At 57.3% G+C, this 14,986-nt stretch overlaps 1 protein-coding gene across 2 annotated transcripts; it reads right to left on the minus strand.

Moving 5' to 3' along the window:
* Positions 1-34: 34 nt before the first annotated feature.
* On the minus strand, positions 35-14,948 carry PEX16 (peroxisomal biogenesis factor 16). Of its 2 annotated transcripts, none has more exons than XM_051964589.1 (12): positions 14,851-14,948; positions 10,840-13,228; positions 10,058-10,093; positions 9,743-9,819; positions 9,530-9,663; positions 9,303-9,403; positions 8,031-8,111; positions 7,738-7,890; positions 7,524-7,596; positions 6,328-6,447; positions 907-971; positions 35-650 (listed from the first exon to the last, which is right to left on the minus strand). In XM_051964589.1, the coding sequence occupies exons 2-12, from the start codon at positions 10,949-10,951 to the stop codon at positions 592-594; spliced, it is 1,011 nt and encodes a 336-aa protein (XP_051820549.1). In that variant the 5' UTR covers positions 10,952-13,228; positions 14,851-14,948; the 3' UTR covers positions 35-591. The 2 variants fall into 2 exon arrangements, with proteins under 2 accessions (XP_051820549.1, XP_051820548.1); XM_051964588.1 differs by lacking the exon at positions 14,851-14,948 and adding an exon at positions 13,488-14,015.
* Between the last annotated feature and the right edge of the window lie 38 nt (positions 14,949-14,986).

Here is a 14,986-nt window from a genome sequence, read left to right on the forward strand (position 1 = left end):
CCACCGACAACAATTAGCAATTTTAGTCAAAGTGTTCATTATGAAAGTGAAATCTTATTTCTGAGTCGGGGAGGAAAGAGTAAAGACCTGGACGAGGGGAGACCCCGAAGGACTCCACCTGACCACATCCCAGCTCTACCAAGGTTCTCCCTTTTTACCTTCAGTGGCAAGCCCTGACCAGAGGTGGCTGGTCCCGAGGCTGGAAGGTGACCAGTTCTACTTCCCAGGGATTAGCAGCTTCTTGTTTTGTAACAGAGACGACTGCACATGATGGAGCTTCCTTCCCAGGAGGTTCATTAAGAGGCGGCACTGCAGTGCGGAAGGGCAGGCCCAGGGGGTGTGCTGAATAGAGCTGGTGGTCGTTATGGAGCCGCAGTGACTTTAGAGGCTCCAGCTCCCCAGAAGGCCAGCTGGGTGTGGGTTCCAGGGCTCCCCAGTGGGGGCACAGAGGGGACACGCTTAGGAGCATCACCGGGGCCAGTTTTATTAGAGGACAGAGGCGCTGAAGGGCTGAAGGGCTGGGCTGCCTGATCCTGCCTCAGAGCCTGCCCCCCACATCCCCCACCCTCTCAGCAAGCCCTGGATTGCCCGTCAGCCCCAATTGTAGAAGTAAATTTTCTGCCATGCAGGCAAGTAGTCCATCAGTGGCCCTGAAAGGGGAGAGGGAGAGTTAGGAAGATCAAGGCCTGGAAGGCGCTGACATCATTCTAGGCTCCTCCCCCTGCCCTCCACAGCCACCCCATTCTGGCTCCAGCTCCGGGCCTGGTCTGTGACCCTGCCCCTCTCTGGACACGAGGGCCCACCTACTCCGGGTCTCCCTGGGGGACTCTGGCAGGTCCGAGCCCAAGGACCCCACACCCAGCTGTCCTAGCTTCTGCCTTGCCCACCCGCCGTCCTGGTACTTACGGATGACCAGACCAACACCAGGAATGTAATCAGCCAGCAACCGCAGCAGGAAGAGGATCCTGTCCCTGGTTGGAAAGACAGTAAGGGAAGGAGCTGCAGGGGATTGTGGGAGAAAATGCGAGGAGGCCCCTGTCTGAGACACGCCACGGCTTTGGGGAACCGACCAAACAGGACCACAGCTCTGGCTTCACCTCTCCCTGCGGAGCTCCCCTCGGCTGCCCCGTGATCAGCCCTCAGCTCTGCCCTTTCTGTCCATTAGCACGCCCGGCACTTCCTTTTTGGAAGGGAGGAAAAACCAAAACAAAGCATGGATGCAAGCCCACCAGCCAAACTGGCCATATCCTTGCACAGGCAAGAAGAGCCAGAGTAAAAGGTTACAGATAGAATCCCCTTGAAAACTTAGTTAATAATGGTCTTCTGCATGGAAACCTCCTAGAAACCTTCAGCTTTCCTACTGGATGACACCCCTTGGCTGTTGACACTTCTACCTCAAAGCACCTCACATCCATCCATCATCAGTTGCCTCTTTCCGCACGTGTGTGTACATCTGTATATATGTGCACATAAGTATGGGTATTTCCATATACCTACAGCTACAGTTCTCTCTTTACAGTCAGTGTCTCCCCAGTAGAAAACAAGCTCTTTGAAGGCAGGCACTCATTTTCGCATTTGACGCTGTCTCTATCCCATGGTGGCCTGCACAATGGCCAGTGATAAATGCTTGGTGGGTTGGACCAGGGTGTGTCTTTGGTGCGCTTGGACTAAGCAGCCAATGCGGAAATTCTGTGGGCCAAGGCTTCCCCCAGCCTGTTCCTGCTCCGTTTTGGTCCCCTTGCCTCTCCCCCCGCAGCTCTAAGGCCCACCACAACTCTGAGGGAAATGTGGGAGTGAGGATTGTCCGTGAGGTTTGGACTCTTGGATCCCAGCTACACAGGACGTAAGGTTACCAGAACACTTGCCAGTGTGTGAAGGGCCTCTGTAGGGAACCCTGTGAAAGAGGCACACAAGGAGTGTGGCTGCGCGGCAGCCCAAGGCCCGTGAGCAGCAGGGCCGAGATTCCAACTGACCGCGTCCTCGCTGTATCCTGGGGCTCGTTTCTAAGTAGGCACCGCTAAGCTTGGGAGCCCGGAGGAAGGAAGCTGGCGAAGGCCAGAGCCGGCGGCCAATCCTAAACTTGCTCATGAGCCATCCTGGAGCTCCACTCTTATATCCTTGGGACACAGGCCAGACTGAGGGTCTCCATCTTTTTTCTGACCTATCATGGCGCAGTACAAAGCACAGTAGATACTTAGGAAATGCCTACTGACTATAGCCACAAGCCAGAGCCTCCGACACTTGGACTTTGCTTTTAGGATCCCCGAACTTTGGAGCTGGAAAGGAGCTCTGGAAAGTGGCTCTGAGTCCCAGCCCCGACCCCCATAATCATTCCTACTCCAAACATGACTGCTCATCAGCTTCTGCTTCAAGGCCTCCAATGAGGAGCAGCCAACTCCACTCTGAGATAGCGGATTTCCTGAAATCGAGCTTTGTTACCCTCTTGGCCACTTCCATCAGTAGCTGTTGGGTCTGCCCTCTGGAGCCCAGCAGGGCAGACCTGTTCGCCCCCGCACACAACGGCCCTCCTGGGAGCCTTCTCTTCTCTATGCTCAGAAAACCCAGTTTCTTAACGGATCCTGCCAGGGCCCTGGCCCTGCCCATTCTTGCTGCCTTTTTCTGGGCACTCTCTACTTTATCTACGTCCTTCCCTCCACTTCTCAACTTGCTGGGTTCCTCTTCTGCCTAATTGATTCTGATCCAACAATAACAGTGAAGCATTGTTCATTACAATCCATTCCAGTGTTCGAAAGCGCCGTGGATATTTTTGGTGTGGGCGTACCCTCCACTGTTGCAGATGGCACCCCCTTGATGAACCGGCAGATGGTCTTTGAGCATTGCAGCAATAGCCAAAATACTCAGTGCTCTGTGGTCAGTCAGGTGACAAGCTCCTCCAAATTTAGCAAGGCTGTTCTTGAACAGAAGGCCCAGGGATCCCCTCCCCTGCCACCTCAGATGGGAGTCTGTCCCGCATCATTTCCCTACTGAACAACCCTTGATCTCCATCTGGTGGCTTCTTCCTGGCTGTGTTCTCATAAGCCCCAAGCTCTCTCATCTGCGAAGCGCTCCTCTGCTCCTGCCATCAGGCCGGGCGTTCTCGCCTCCTCTTCACAGCCAATTGAAGAAGTCACCTGTGCTCATCACCTCCGCTTCCTCACTCCTACTCACGCCTTAACCCTGTGCAGTCTCATGCTGCTCAGCACAAAGTGCTCATTCCAAAGTTTCCAAGGATGTCCTAATTGCTAAAACCCAAGAACTCTTCTCGATCTTCATCCTTCCTGACCAACTTCTGGAAGTGCAGTCCAGCAGAATGAGTGCTGGATTTGAAGTCTGGGGTTCTGCGTTCAAATGCTATTAATTACTGATGCGGCTTTTGTGAAATGAGGGGGCGGACCAAGGATTCCGGTCTTCCTGGCTCTCCAACCTATCTGACTTCTTTCTCATTCTCCTTTGGTGGACCATCACACGTCTCATGTCTGGGACCCATCTCGGGCCCTCTTTTCTTTCTAATTTGGTGACTCCATCAGGGGTCAACGATCATCTCTATGCAGGTCGCCCACAGCTCCACAATCCCCCCAGTCCCTCGTATTTGTCTGCTGAACATACCCACCTGGCATCTCCCACTAGCTCTCAAACAATGGGTCCAAAATGGAACTCATTATCTTTCTTCATGAGATTCCCTGTTTCTGTGACATTATGTAGGTTTTAAACCTCTGAGTCACTCTTCCCTCTCCTTCACCTGTCTCTGTCATCAGCCGCAGCATCTCTTGCATCCATCCTCTTCTCTGCACCCAGATTCAGGCCTTTCTCACCCCGCCCCCCAAAAGCTTCCTGATTGGTCTCTGGTGCCCCCTGCCAAGCATCCACCATTCAGCTGCCAATTGATCTCCTTAAAGCCCAAGTCTGACCATGCTGCGACTGCCTATGGAGACTCAGTGGCTCCCTCTTGCCTCTATGATACAATTCAAATTCTCCCGTCTTGCAATGAAAAATCTTTCCCGATCTGGTTCTGGCATACCGTTCTATATTTCCCCATTATTCTCCCTCCAGGCAAACTGCCCCACTTACAGCTCCTCTGACTCACTGGTTCATGTCCTATCTCTACACCTTTGCACAGGGAGTCTCTCCTGCCTGAAATGCCCTCTTCTTCATTTCCACTGTTAGAATTTCTAGCTCCCTTCCAGACTCTCCTGCCTCCTATATCCAGCGCTTTTCCTGATTCCCTCTTGACATTAGTGCTCTCCTCCTAACCTGGCAGATCACTTTGCATCTCCTTTGTATTTAATTATTTGTGTCTTGCAGTAAACTGAAAGAACTATCTCACTTTTATATTTGTAGTCAACCAACAAGTATTCAGTAAGCCCTTACCACGTGCCAAGTACTGTGCTGGGTGGTGAGAACATACAGGGACAAATACAGGCAGCTGTGGCCCTCAAAAAGCCTACAAGTTACCTGGGCACACAGCATGCACACCCAGATGTAGGTACAAAACACAGACAAGGTCACTGGGGGGGAGAGGGCCCCAAAGCCAGTGGGGACAGCTCCTCCCACTGTAGATGGGTCGGCCCCAAGAGCAGCATGAAGAACCTGTGCTTAATGGATGCAGGTGTGATTAAAAGAATTAGCTGGGCCGGGGCTCAGCAGGGCCCTCCAGGCTAGATTGCGAACCACTGGAGGGTGACCAATGACTGACAATAGCAACGCTTACAGGAACTCGAGCTGTGCAACGTATTCTTCCTGCTACCCCGTGACGTGGGGAGCACGAGTAGTAACATCCTTCCATTTGCTGATGAGGAAACTGAAACTCACAGTAATAACAATAAAAATGGGAGGAAAAATAAAGCACCCATGCTACACCCAGCTCACAGCGAGGCCTTGAACCCAGGCCAGGAGACTTCCCAGAGCACTGTGCTGTTGCCCAGGTTCCCTGGACAGCTCTCTACAGGACACTCGCCGAGCCCAAGCTGGCCACATGCTGCCTGCTTTAGCCACTACGAAATGAGGGAAAGGTAGGAATCTCAGGAGAGAGCTCGCCACCTTGCCCGCGTCAGCATGAGGGTCCTCTCCAGGAAGACCTCCAGTGCCTCCCAGGCACTCGTCCCACGGTAGGGCGGCTCTCCCGAGAAGGAGGCAGCTTCTTTCACTGAGCCCTTTCTACCCATCACTCCTGGTCTTCCGCTCCAGGGCCAATTCCTCCTGGTGACGGCCCTCCAGATAGACGAGGACGCTGCAGGTTGTCCCGAGGCCTCTCTCCTCCCCGACTGGTCCTCGTGTGCAATGGGCTCCTTCACTAGACCGGCTGCTCTGAACTATGAGGCAGAGACCTGAACGATTCCCCGGAGGGGACGGGATTCGTTGGGCCTGTCGCTGCCTCGTGCCTGGAGATCTGCCGTCTCTGGTGAGGTCCCATGGGGGCTTTGTGGGATGCCTTTGGACCACGCGGAGGCTGCAGTCCACGAAAGCCCCAAGACCTTTTTCAGACAGACGCTCTGCCCGGCCATTTTGCCTTTGTGAGACCTGGCCTTTATGCTTCCTCAGCATCCTAGCCTAGAGATGCTTTCAGATCCAGAGGGCGAACTGCCGCTCCCCACTCCCAGCCATTGCCAGGTTTGGCAACCAAGCCCCTGAGCCTTTCCAGCTGGGCCACAGTAAGAGCTGACACCGTCCCCTTCACCACTATCTCTAAGGCAGCCAAGAAACAGTTCTAAGGGAACCCAGCGGTCCCACGGACGCCAGCCTTGCAATCCCTCCCGTGCGGGCACAAGGACAGCAGGGAGAGGCTCGCCTTCTTAGTTTGGTCGGCGGTGGCATTCTCTGGATCTGCTTGTCCCTGCCCAGTCTCTCTAAAACGTTCTCGAATCCAGCTCACGGACTCCAGCCTGCAGCCCCTGCCCCCCAGCCCGGCTGCCACAAGCGGTGCTCGCAGGCCATCCTGGCGAGGACCTGCTTCATCAGAGCTGCCGGAGGCTGCTTCCTCGTTGCCATTAGCAACCTTCTAACAGCCAGAGCTGTCCCAAGGTAGAGTCGGCTCCCTATTTTGTCCTGTCATTGTCCTTGCAGAGAAAGCAAGAGAAATGAGGCTGGAGCGGCTCTGACCCCTCTCTGCCGCTGGGCATCAGCTCTGAGCACCCAGTAAGCCGCCCGCCCCCCTCCTCCCTTCTCTTTTCCAACTGGACTTAAACACCAAAGTCCTCGGCCGCCTCGGTTCCTCCACAACTGTGGTGTGCGCCTCCCGATCTCCATCCTTCACAGAGCCAGGCTGCTGGGTCAGCTCTCTGGGGGTCATATCACCCAGGCCCACCCCGCGCCACCCCAGGAATCCCTTACTCAGAGAAACGGTCATAGAAGGGGGAGCGCAGCAGGTAGTAGAGCAGCAGGATGGTCCGCCGCCGGAGCTCCAGTCGCTCCCGCCGAGTCAGCCCTTTTTTGTCACTCAGCAGACTTAGGCTGTGGAAGCAAGGGGACAAGGTCAGGCCGAAATGCTCGAGGCTGGGCACCCATGCATTCAAAAAGGCTACTCTGTGCTCGGGGTCAAAACCTCCCTCCCTTCCTTTGTTAAGCTCTTACTGTGTGGCAGGCCCTGCACCGAGTAAATCCAGACCCTAGGACACAGCCTGAGACAATGAATGCGTGTATTATTAACTCCACTTTGTGAATGAGTAGACCCAGGCTCAGGAAGCGTCAGGGACTCGCCCAGGACTGCCCAGCATCTTAAGGGCCTGGGCTAGAACCCGGGTTCGAGGACTCCCATTCACAAGGAGGAACTTGCTTGAAGGAACCTTGGAGATGATGGACCCGAGTCCCAGAGGGCTCACTGAAAGCCTTGCCCCAGGATACAGGAAGTGCCCTGCCTGCCCTGCCCACGTGGGCTCCTGAGATGGGTCTGGGGCTCATTCAGCCTGGCCCAAAGGGCTGAATAAAAGCAATGGGAAGAAGCTGCAAAGAGGCCGACGTGAGCTGGAAGGAGGGAAAACCTTCCCAACAGCCAGAGCTGCCCCAAGGTAGAACCAGTGTATTAATTACTGCTTGTGTGGCCTGGGCCAAACTAGGACCTTGGCTTAAAAGGGACAGGGTCTCCCACCGCCCGGGGCCATCTCCAGCCCTGCTGATCTCTCTCTGGCTCCAGGAGCCCTCCCTCCAATCCAGTGCACTTCTACATCCCGGCATCACTGCCCGACGTCTTGGTCCTCTTCGAGAACAGGAGAAAGGAGCCTGCAGCTTCGGAGGTTACAATGCCACCAGCACTTGGGGGGGGGGAGGGAAAGGAGCAAGCACCTAAAAGGTGGCTACGGGTGCCAGGACTGTGCCAATCGTTACCGCCTTTCATCTTCACACTAACTCTGGGAAGTAGCAGTGACTGTCCCCATTCTGCAGATGAGGACAGTGAAGCGGGCAGATGAAGGAACTTGCCAAGGGGGACAGAGGAAGTCTCTGAGGCTGGACTGGAATTCAGGTCCTCCTGATTTCTAGCCCCCAGTGTACCAGCACTGTGGAAGCCGCTGCCCCCCACTGCACACACTTACCTGGTCACGTCCAAGATGGCAGAGAGGAGCCAAGGCTTCCATGACCGCTGACCCCACAGGCCCAAGCTCAGCACTGACAGTGAAAGGGTCAAGGTCCTCTTGAACAAAGTGGCCCCCCACCCCCAGCTCCTCCATACCCCCTCCCACCCCCGCACACTCCCCATCCCCACCACAGCCTCTCCTCCCCGCCCACGGCTTGGGTTCCGGCAGATACGGTGCACCAAGGGCCGGGCAATGTACACCGACTCAGCAATGGTCTCCTGCAACCCCAGGGGCGTGGGGCCGGCCTCCAGCTCCTCTGCTCGGTGGTGTGGCTGCCCCTCCTGCTGCTGAGGGGCTCCCCAGTGCCTCGAGTGCAAGGATGGCGCTGGAACGCAGAGTCACACCCATAAGAAGGGAGGGCTTCCAGGTGGGGTAGAGGGAAGTGGGCGCCTGGGGTGGGTGGTGCTGGGCAGGGATCCCTGGCACTAAGGCCCAAGTCCCCCCGCCCTGCTCCTCCCCGCTTACTGCTCTGCAGGGACCGCACCACACGGTTGGACCGCTTCCCCACGTAGGGCCGGTCCTGGCTGCCCACGCTGTGCTCACCACCTGGGGAGGGAAAGAGGCCGAGGGGGCAGGAAGGTTAGGGTCCCCCTTGAGCCTTTAGCAGGATCCCCCCCCCCCATTCAAGCGACTCCTTGTTACCTCCCAGCCAAGCTGTCTCTGGCATTTCCAGCTGTTCCTACTTCTCCAGCCCCTTTCTGCTTGGTTCCCTTCTCTAGGTTCCAGACAAGCCCTCCACAAGACCCCTGACCTCCTCTGCCCCCGGGCACTGCCCCAGGGCAGGCCTGGTCCGGAGCAGACCCTTAACAAACATGTGAGGATCAAGAGGGAACACCAATGCCTGCTCGCCCACTGTCCTACAGCCGCGGGCGGCCACACCGAGGACACCGGGACTACAATTCTCCAGGGGAGATGGGCCCGGTACAAACTTCCCAGAACCAGGGAATCCAAGGAGAAGCAAGAGGGACGGGAGCTGATGTGGATCAGACTCGGGGCGGGCTCAGCGGATGGGGGCAGAGGAGGTAGAGGAGGGGGAGGCACCGCCCGGGGGAAGGAGAGAGAGGCTGAAGGGTTTCCAGATGGAGCAGGAGGCCGCAGAGGGCGAAGGCTGCCACCTGAGCATGCAGGCTCCCCACAGGGCCCACGCTGCGTGGTTCAGCTTTTGTCTCTGCTTTCCACGGGTGTCAAACCCTGTCTCCGTGCCGGGCCCCTGTCTCCGCGCCGGGTCCCTGTCTCCGCGCCGGGCCCCTGTCTCCGCGCCGGGCCCCTGTCTCTGTGCCAGGCCCCTGGCTCTGCCGCGCTGCGGCCTGACTAATTAGCCCCGTGGGGAATCGAGCCGCTCGCCAGAGACCCCATTTTCTGCTAAGGGTTGGGGGAGGTGTGACAACGTCCCACCGCCCCTGGAAACTCTGCCGACCACAAACACTGGACCTTCCACCAAGAGGCAAGTGCAGCAGGGGAAGGACGGGACTTTGCAGTCAGGAAAGTTCAAATCCGAGCGCAAACGCTCCCCAGCTGTGTGACCTGAGCCAGTCCCTTCCCCTCCATGTGCCCCAAGTTCAGGCCTCAGACTGCGGGCGAAGGGGACTCGGCTGCAGTGCAGCCGCCCGCTTGCCCCGGGCCGGGCACAGCGCCCCTGGCGGGAGAGCCGCCTGCCCCGCGTCCCATGGCTGCCTCGGCCCAGATGCTTCGGAGCCCATGATGCCGCCCGGGGCCCGCCCCCCTTGGGGAGCTCACCTTGGGGCTGGAGCTGCGCTTCCCGATCGAGTGGCACGATGGGGGGCGAGGTCTGGAGGCCGGCCTTGTACCAGAGCAGCAGCAGGATGCGCAGCACAGCCCTGGGGGGACAGAAGCCTTGGTGGGGAGCGCCGGGGGCCGGAGAACCGGACGGACCTACCCCGGGGGCGCGCCCAGCGTGGGCTGGGGAGCATCTGGGCCTCCCCCTCCCCCCGCCTCCAACGTACTTCGCCAGCTGGATGAGGACGATGATGAGCCAGCGGCCCACTTCCCCCCACACCTTGGCGGCCCCCATCTCCATGAACACCTCCACGCACTCGAGCACGCTCAGCCATGTCAGCAGCTTCTGCTGGGACAGCGACTGCAAGGACAGAGGGGCGTCAGAGCAGCTGCGGGGCCGGCTGCGGGGCCCCCCGCCAGGGTCCCTCCCCGGCCCTTACCACGGGCAGGCTCTGCCTTAGCTCCTTGCGCAGGATGCCGTCGTTCAGGAGCACCAGCAGGTTGGAGGCGGAGTACACTGGGGAGCGCCAGAGGCAGCCGGTGAGGAAACCCTCTCCTCACCTTCACCCCAGAGCGCGAGCGCAGACACGCACGCTCAGCGCCGCTGCCGCCCCCCGGCATCTGTGTGGAAACCAACCTGTTCCTCCACCTCCTGCGCCCCACAGGCCAAACGGGCCGGGCGGGGGGCGCTCCCCACCCACCCCCTCACACCTCCCTCTTCCAGGAACCCCCCCGGTCTACACCGGCGTACACACCCAGCTCCGACAGCTCGTGGGAATCGGCGAAGCGACCTGGCAAAGAGAGGAGGGAAGGGGTGAGCGGGGAGCCCCGACCACGAGGGCCCAAACGCGAAGGGGCTTGTCCAAGGTCACCCCCGTAGCAGTCAGAAGGGCAAGGATGCGGGCGGGAGGGGAAGGGCGCTGGGTCATGAGTCTCCTGAGGGTCTCTGAATCTCGGGGGGGGGCTCTGCCTCTGGGGGGTCTGTACCTCAACCTCAGGAGCCTACCCTAGTCTGACAGGGAACGTCTCAGGCTCTGGGGGTCTCCATCCCTCAGTGAGGGCGTCTGTCTCTCAGCAGGGGAGACGTCTTTCTCTCTCAGCCTGGGGGTGTCTGCTGGTCCCTGAGAGACTTGGGGGGCTTAGTCTGGGGGAGTCTCTCCCAGGAGTCTGTCTCAGCTGTCTCTCACTGAGGGAGGGGTTTCAGTGACTGTCTTTGGGGGGCCTGTTTCTCAGTGTCTAGGGGTCTCTTTCCCTTCGAGGGGATCTGCCTCTCAACCTTGGGGGTCTCTCCGTGGGGGACTCTAGGGTGTCTGAGTCGGGGGCCTGTTTCAGGGCGAGAGTCTCTCAGTCTGGGGACCCTGTCTCTTAGTTTGGGGTGTCCGCCTGTCTTTGGGACGTCTCTTGTCTCTCGGGGCGGGGGGATCTCCGCCTCCGTCCGGGCGGTCTCCGTCTCCTGTCCCTCGGTCCCTGTGCACAGAGGGGCTCGGGGACCCAGAGGCCACATACCCCACTTCGGGGTCAGAGGTCAGAGTGGTACCTGCCAGCAGGTAACTGAGGCCTCGCACCGCCGTCTCCAGCTGGGCCGTGGCGGCCGGGTGGCGGGTCACGTACTCCTGGTAGCGCAGGCCCAGGAGCCGCAGCTTCTCCATCGCGTCTCTGGACTGGAGTGAGACCAGGAGAGGGAACAGGGAGCAGCGGCCGCCGCGTCCTGCGTCCCGCAGTCTACTTCCTGCATCCGGCCTTGACCCCGCCCCATTTCCGCCCAAACAAGTTCCCGCCCCTTAAGGTCGTCCTTGGCAACGGCCTTCCCGGGTCCTCCCTCTCAATCCCGCCCTTTCATTGGCCCCGATGCTCCACAGGGCCGTCCAATCAGGATCCTGCCAGACCTTGCTCTATCTCCTTTTGGCAGAGTTGGCTGTGCGCCTGCGTCGATCCGTAAGCCCGGGCAGTTGCTTTCAGAGACAGGAGGACGAAGCTCGTCCCTTTTTACAGGTGGACTCAGCCAGTCGAGTGCCGAGAGGGTCGAGTAGAAGGACGGGATTTAAAGGGCTACGCGGCCGCCTGGCCGAGGTGGAGGCGTCCGAGCTTGTGGCGAGGTTTTTCCTCGCTTTCCTCTGGGCCTCCTTTCTTTCCTCCATGGAAGAAAGGCGTGTCCTTGGCCTGGGCGGGGCAAGGGGACCCAGGTGTCCTGCCGCCAACCCAGACTCCTGGTCCGAGGTCCGAGCAGCCGCAGCCCGGTGGATGAGCCCATGACCCTTAGCCCCTGAGCCCTCCCAGGGCAAGGAAGTGCCTCCCCGAGTGTCGAGACTCCCCCCATCCCCACTTCGTGGCCTTCGCGGGTCCTGAGCTGGGAAGTTTCCCTTCCGAAATCCGGGCCCCCCGGGAAGCGGCCGCTTCTCCCAGGAGGGCTCCCGGGCCGGCGGGGGAGGGGGAGCTGGGAATGGGGGGGTGCCCAGCAGGGGTGACTGGACGGGAAGGGAGGGGGGGAGGGGACCCGAAGCTTCATGTTGGGATCGTCAAAAGCGCCCTCGATTTGGAGTCAGGAGCGCGGGGTTCAAAGTCTGACGGGGAGATCTTAGAGCTGGAGCGCCCCATCACGGGGGAAACCGACCAAGGTCTCCCCGCCGCAATGACTCCGGCTCCGGACTCACTCCTAGTGGCGGAACATCCGCGGACGGGCCTCAGGATCCCTTTCTTTAGAGGGGCCAGGGGCTGGACCCTCCCGAAGGCCTCTGCGGCCCCGACATTCTGACCCCAGCGGCGTTTGAAGGGGGAGGGAGGAGAGAGGAGAGGAAGAAGAGAAAAGGAAAGTCCAGCTGAGGGAGGAGGGGGAGAGACTCGCGCCAGCAAGCGCAGGTTGGGGCCCGCTGGGGGACTGAGTCAGCCCTGGCCCGGGGTACCGGCCCAGGCACGCCCAGCTCCGCTTCTGGGCCCGGATCTCGCCTCGGTCCGTTTCTGTCTCTGTTCCCACCCTCCCCCTTCGGCCCTCTAGAGGATCGATCCCAGGTGCTCTCCTTACCCACCAATGGGCTTCAGAGATCCAAAGAGATCGGGGGTAAAGAGGCTCCGGAGAAAGCTAGAGCGCTGCGGACATTTTAGGGCCTTTTTCATTTTTTCCCTCCTTCCCTCAAATGGCCCAGGGAGGAGAAAGAAAAGAAAACCAAGGGGAGGGAACACTGGGGAATATGTGCGGAGAGACAGAGAGAGACACAGGAAGAGAAGTAGGGAAGGGGAGAAACAAAGAGAAGAGACAGACATGGGAGAGAATTAGAGGGGGCAGAGACAGTCAAAGAGACACAGGAAGAGAATAGAGAGGGGAGAGACAGAAATAGGAGAAAGAGAGGGCAGAGACAGAGAGACACAAGAAGGGGGGCAGAGACAGACAGAGATACACAGGAAGAGAGAGAGGCAGACAGAGACAAAGAGACAAACAGGAAGAGAAGTAGAGAGGGGGCAGAGACACACACAGGAAAGAGAGAGGGCAGAGACAAGAGAAAGATATACAGAGGAAGAGAAAGAGGAGGAGAGAGACAGAAACAAAGGAAGAAAAAGAGGGAGAGAGACAAGAGAAAGAGGGAGAGACAGAGACACAGAAAGAGAAGAGACACAGAGGAAGAGAGAGAGGGAGAGAGATCTGCAAATAAACTGCCCCAGAGCCTAAGCATTGGAATAAACAAGTATATATTAAGCTCCTCCAGTGTGCCAGGCCCAATGCCTCTAGCTCTCTTAGGCTCTTTCTTTCATCTAGATTTTGTTTCTCCTCAACTGTCACTGGAACCTTCCCCTGGAAGAGCACTGGCTGTTCTTCAATGTCAGGAACTCCTTTCTTCTTTTGCCGTTCTTTATCTCTCCAGTACTTGAGCCCATGTGAGGCAAGTAAGGGTGTGCATACTGGTGGACTTGGCAGAATCTGGGATTCACAAAGCCTGAGAATTCAACACTTATTAAGCACCTGCTGTTTACCAGGCATTTATTAAAGAGTCAGTCATGAGCCAGACATTGTGCTGGGACTTAACCTGAGAATCACAGAGCCTGAGGGTTCCATAAAGAAAGCATTTATTAAGTGTCTACTGTCTACCAGGCACTGGACTAAGAGCCTTCCAGTTAATGAGAATGTCAGAGATCAAACTCCCCTCCACCATATGCATTCATATATGTAAAAAAAAAAAAAAAAAAAAAGCATACTTTGTGTCCTGTTGGCCAAGGGGTGTAGAGGATGAGCCATAATCCATGAGCCAGGACCTCAGAATTAAATCCTGACCTGGAGGCAGGAGAGGGATCAGCCCCCCTGAGCTCCGGGGGATGGCCTCCTTCTGTCTGGGCCTTTCCAGGAAGGACTAGGGACCTGGGCCAGCAAACCACAGGCTGATGGAGGGAGAGCCTCAGGTCTTTTCAGGGAAGTCAGTCCCAGGAGCCTGTGCTCCAGGTTTCCCCTCCCTGATCCTGGCCAGATAAGTGCCTCTGAGACAAAGAGCAGCTGTGTGCCCGGGGAGAGCAGGCATGACGACTTCTTGGCTCCGGCCTGAGCTGGCACTGAAGCCCCACTAAAGGGGGGGGGGGTTGGCCTTGAGCCTCTGGCCTTAAACTGGCCTCCTTCCCTAAAGCTGAAGCCCTTCCCCACACCTCGCAGCACAGGGCACAGGAGGGCCGGCCAGCTCCCTTAGGGAGCCTCCTGTTCTGCGCCTCAGTTTCCCCAACAAGTGAGAATTAGAGAGAAGGGAGTTATATGTGGAACAACTGGCTCAGAAAACTGAGGAACCGAGTAAGGAGAGTGCTAAAGAGCCCCCCAGGGCTCACTCTGTCTCTGTCTCTATTTTTGTTTCTATTTCTTTTTGTCTTTGTCTCTTTCCCTATCTCTTGTTTCTCTTTCTGTTTTTCTCTTATTTCCTTCTCTTTCTGTCTCTGTCTCTCTCCTCTCTGTTCCCAGTTTCTGTCTTTCTGACTCTCTTTTTCTTTGTTTCTCTCTTTTTCTGTCTCTCTGTTTCTATCTCTCTATTTCTGTCTCTGTCAGTCTCTCTGTTTTTCTGTCTCTCTGTCTCTCTCTTTCTGTCTCTGTCTCTCATTTCCCTCACTCTCTGTTTCTGTGTGTCTCTCTTTTCTCTCTGTTCCCCTTGTCTCTCTGACTCTCTTTTTCTTTGTTTCTCTTTTCTGTCTCTGTCTCTCTCTTTCTTTCTGTCTCTGTCTCTCATTTCCCTTTCTCTCACACTCTCTGTTTCTGTGTGTCTCTCTTCGCTCTTTGTTCCCCTTGTCTCTGTGACTCTGTCTTTGTTTCTGCCTCTCTCTCTTTTTCTTTGTTTCTCTCTCTTTTCTGTCTCTCTGTTTCTCTATCTCTATCTCTGTCTCTGTCTCTCTCTTTCTTTCTGTCTCTGTCTCTCATTTCCCTCACTCTCTGTTTCTGTGTGTCTCTCTTCTCTCTTTGTTCCCCTTGTCTCTGACTTTCAGTCTTTGTTTCTCTCCATCTCTGACTCTTTCTCTCTGTCTGCCTGCCTGTCTCTCCCTCCTCCCTCTCCCCTCTCTTTTTCTCTCCCCCTCTCCAAGATCCAGATACCTCACGCTGGGACACATTTTGGTCTGAAGCTCTGGGACCTCGAGAAGGGGACGATCACCCCAATCCCAGCGGAGCAGGGCAGACTGCCAACATTCAAGTCCCTCCCAAGAGACTGAGTCCTGGGTGCCTCAGAAAC

Source organism: Antechinus flavipes, chromosome 6 (genome assembly GCF_016432865.1).
Source record: "Antechinus flavipes isolate AdamAnt ecotype Samford, QLD, Australia chromosome 6, AdamAnt_v2, whole genome shotgun sequence".
In the NCBI taxonomy this organism is placed as follows: Eukaryota; Metazoa; Chordata; class Mammalia; order Dasyuromorphia; family Dasyuridae; genus Antechinus; species Antechinus flavipes.

Bases quoted from the DNA above. Each gene is read 5' to 3' on its own strand.
- PEX16 (XM_051964589.1), bottom strand. From the start codon at position 10,951: ATGGAGAAGCTGCGGCTCCTGGGCCTGCGCTACCAGGAGTACGTGACC. The intron at 9,664-9,742 runs GTAAGGGCCGGG...CTGTCCTTGCAG, and splicing joins TAAGGCAGAGCCTGCCCGTG to TCGCTGTCCCAGCAGAAGCT. The intron at 7,891-8,030 runs GTAAGCGGGGAG...TCTGCGTTCCAG, and splicing joins GGTGCGGTCCCTGCAGAGCA to CGCCATCCTTGCACTCGAGG.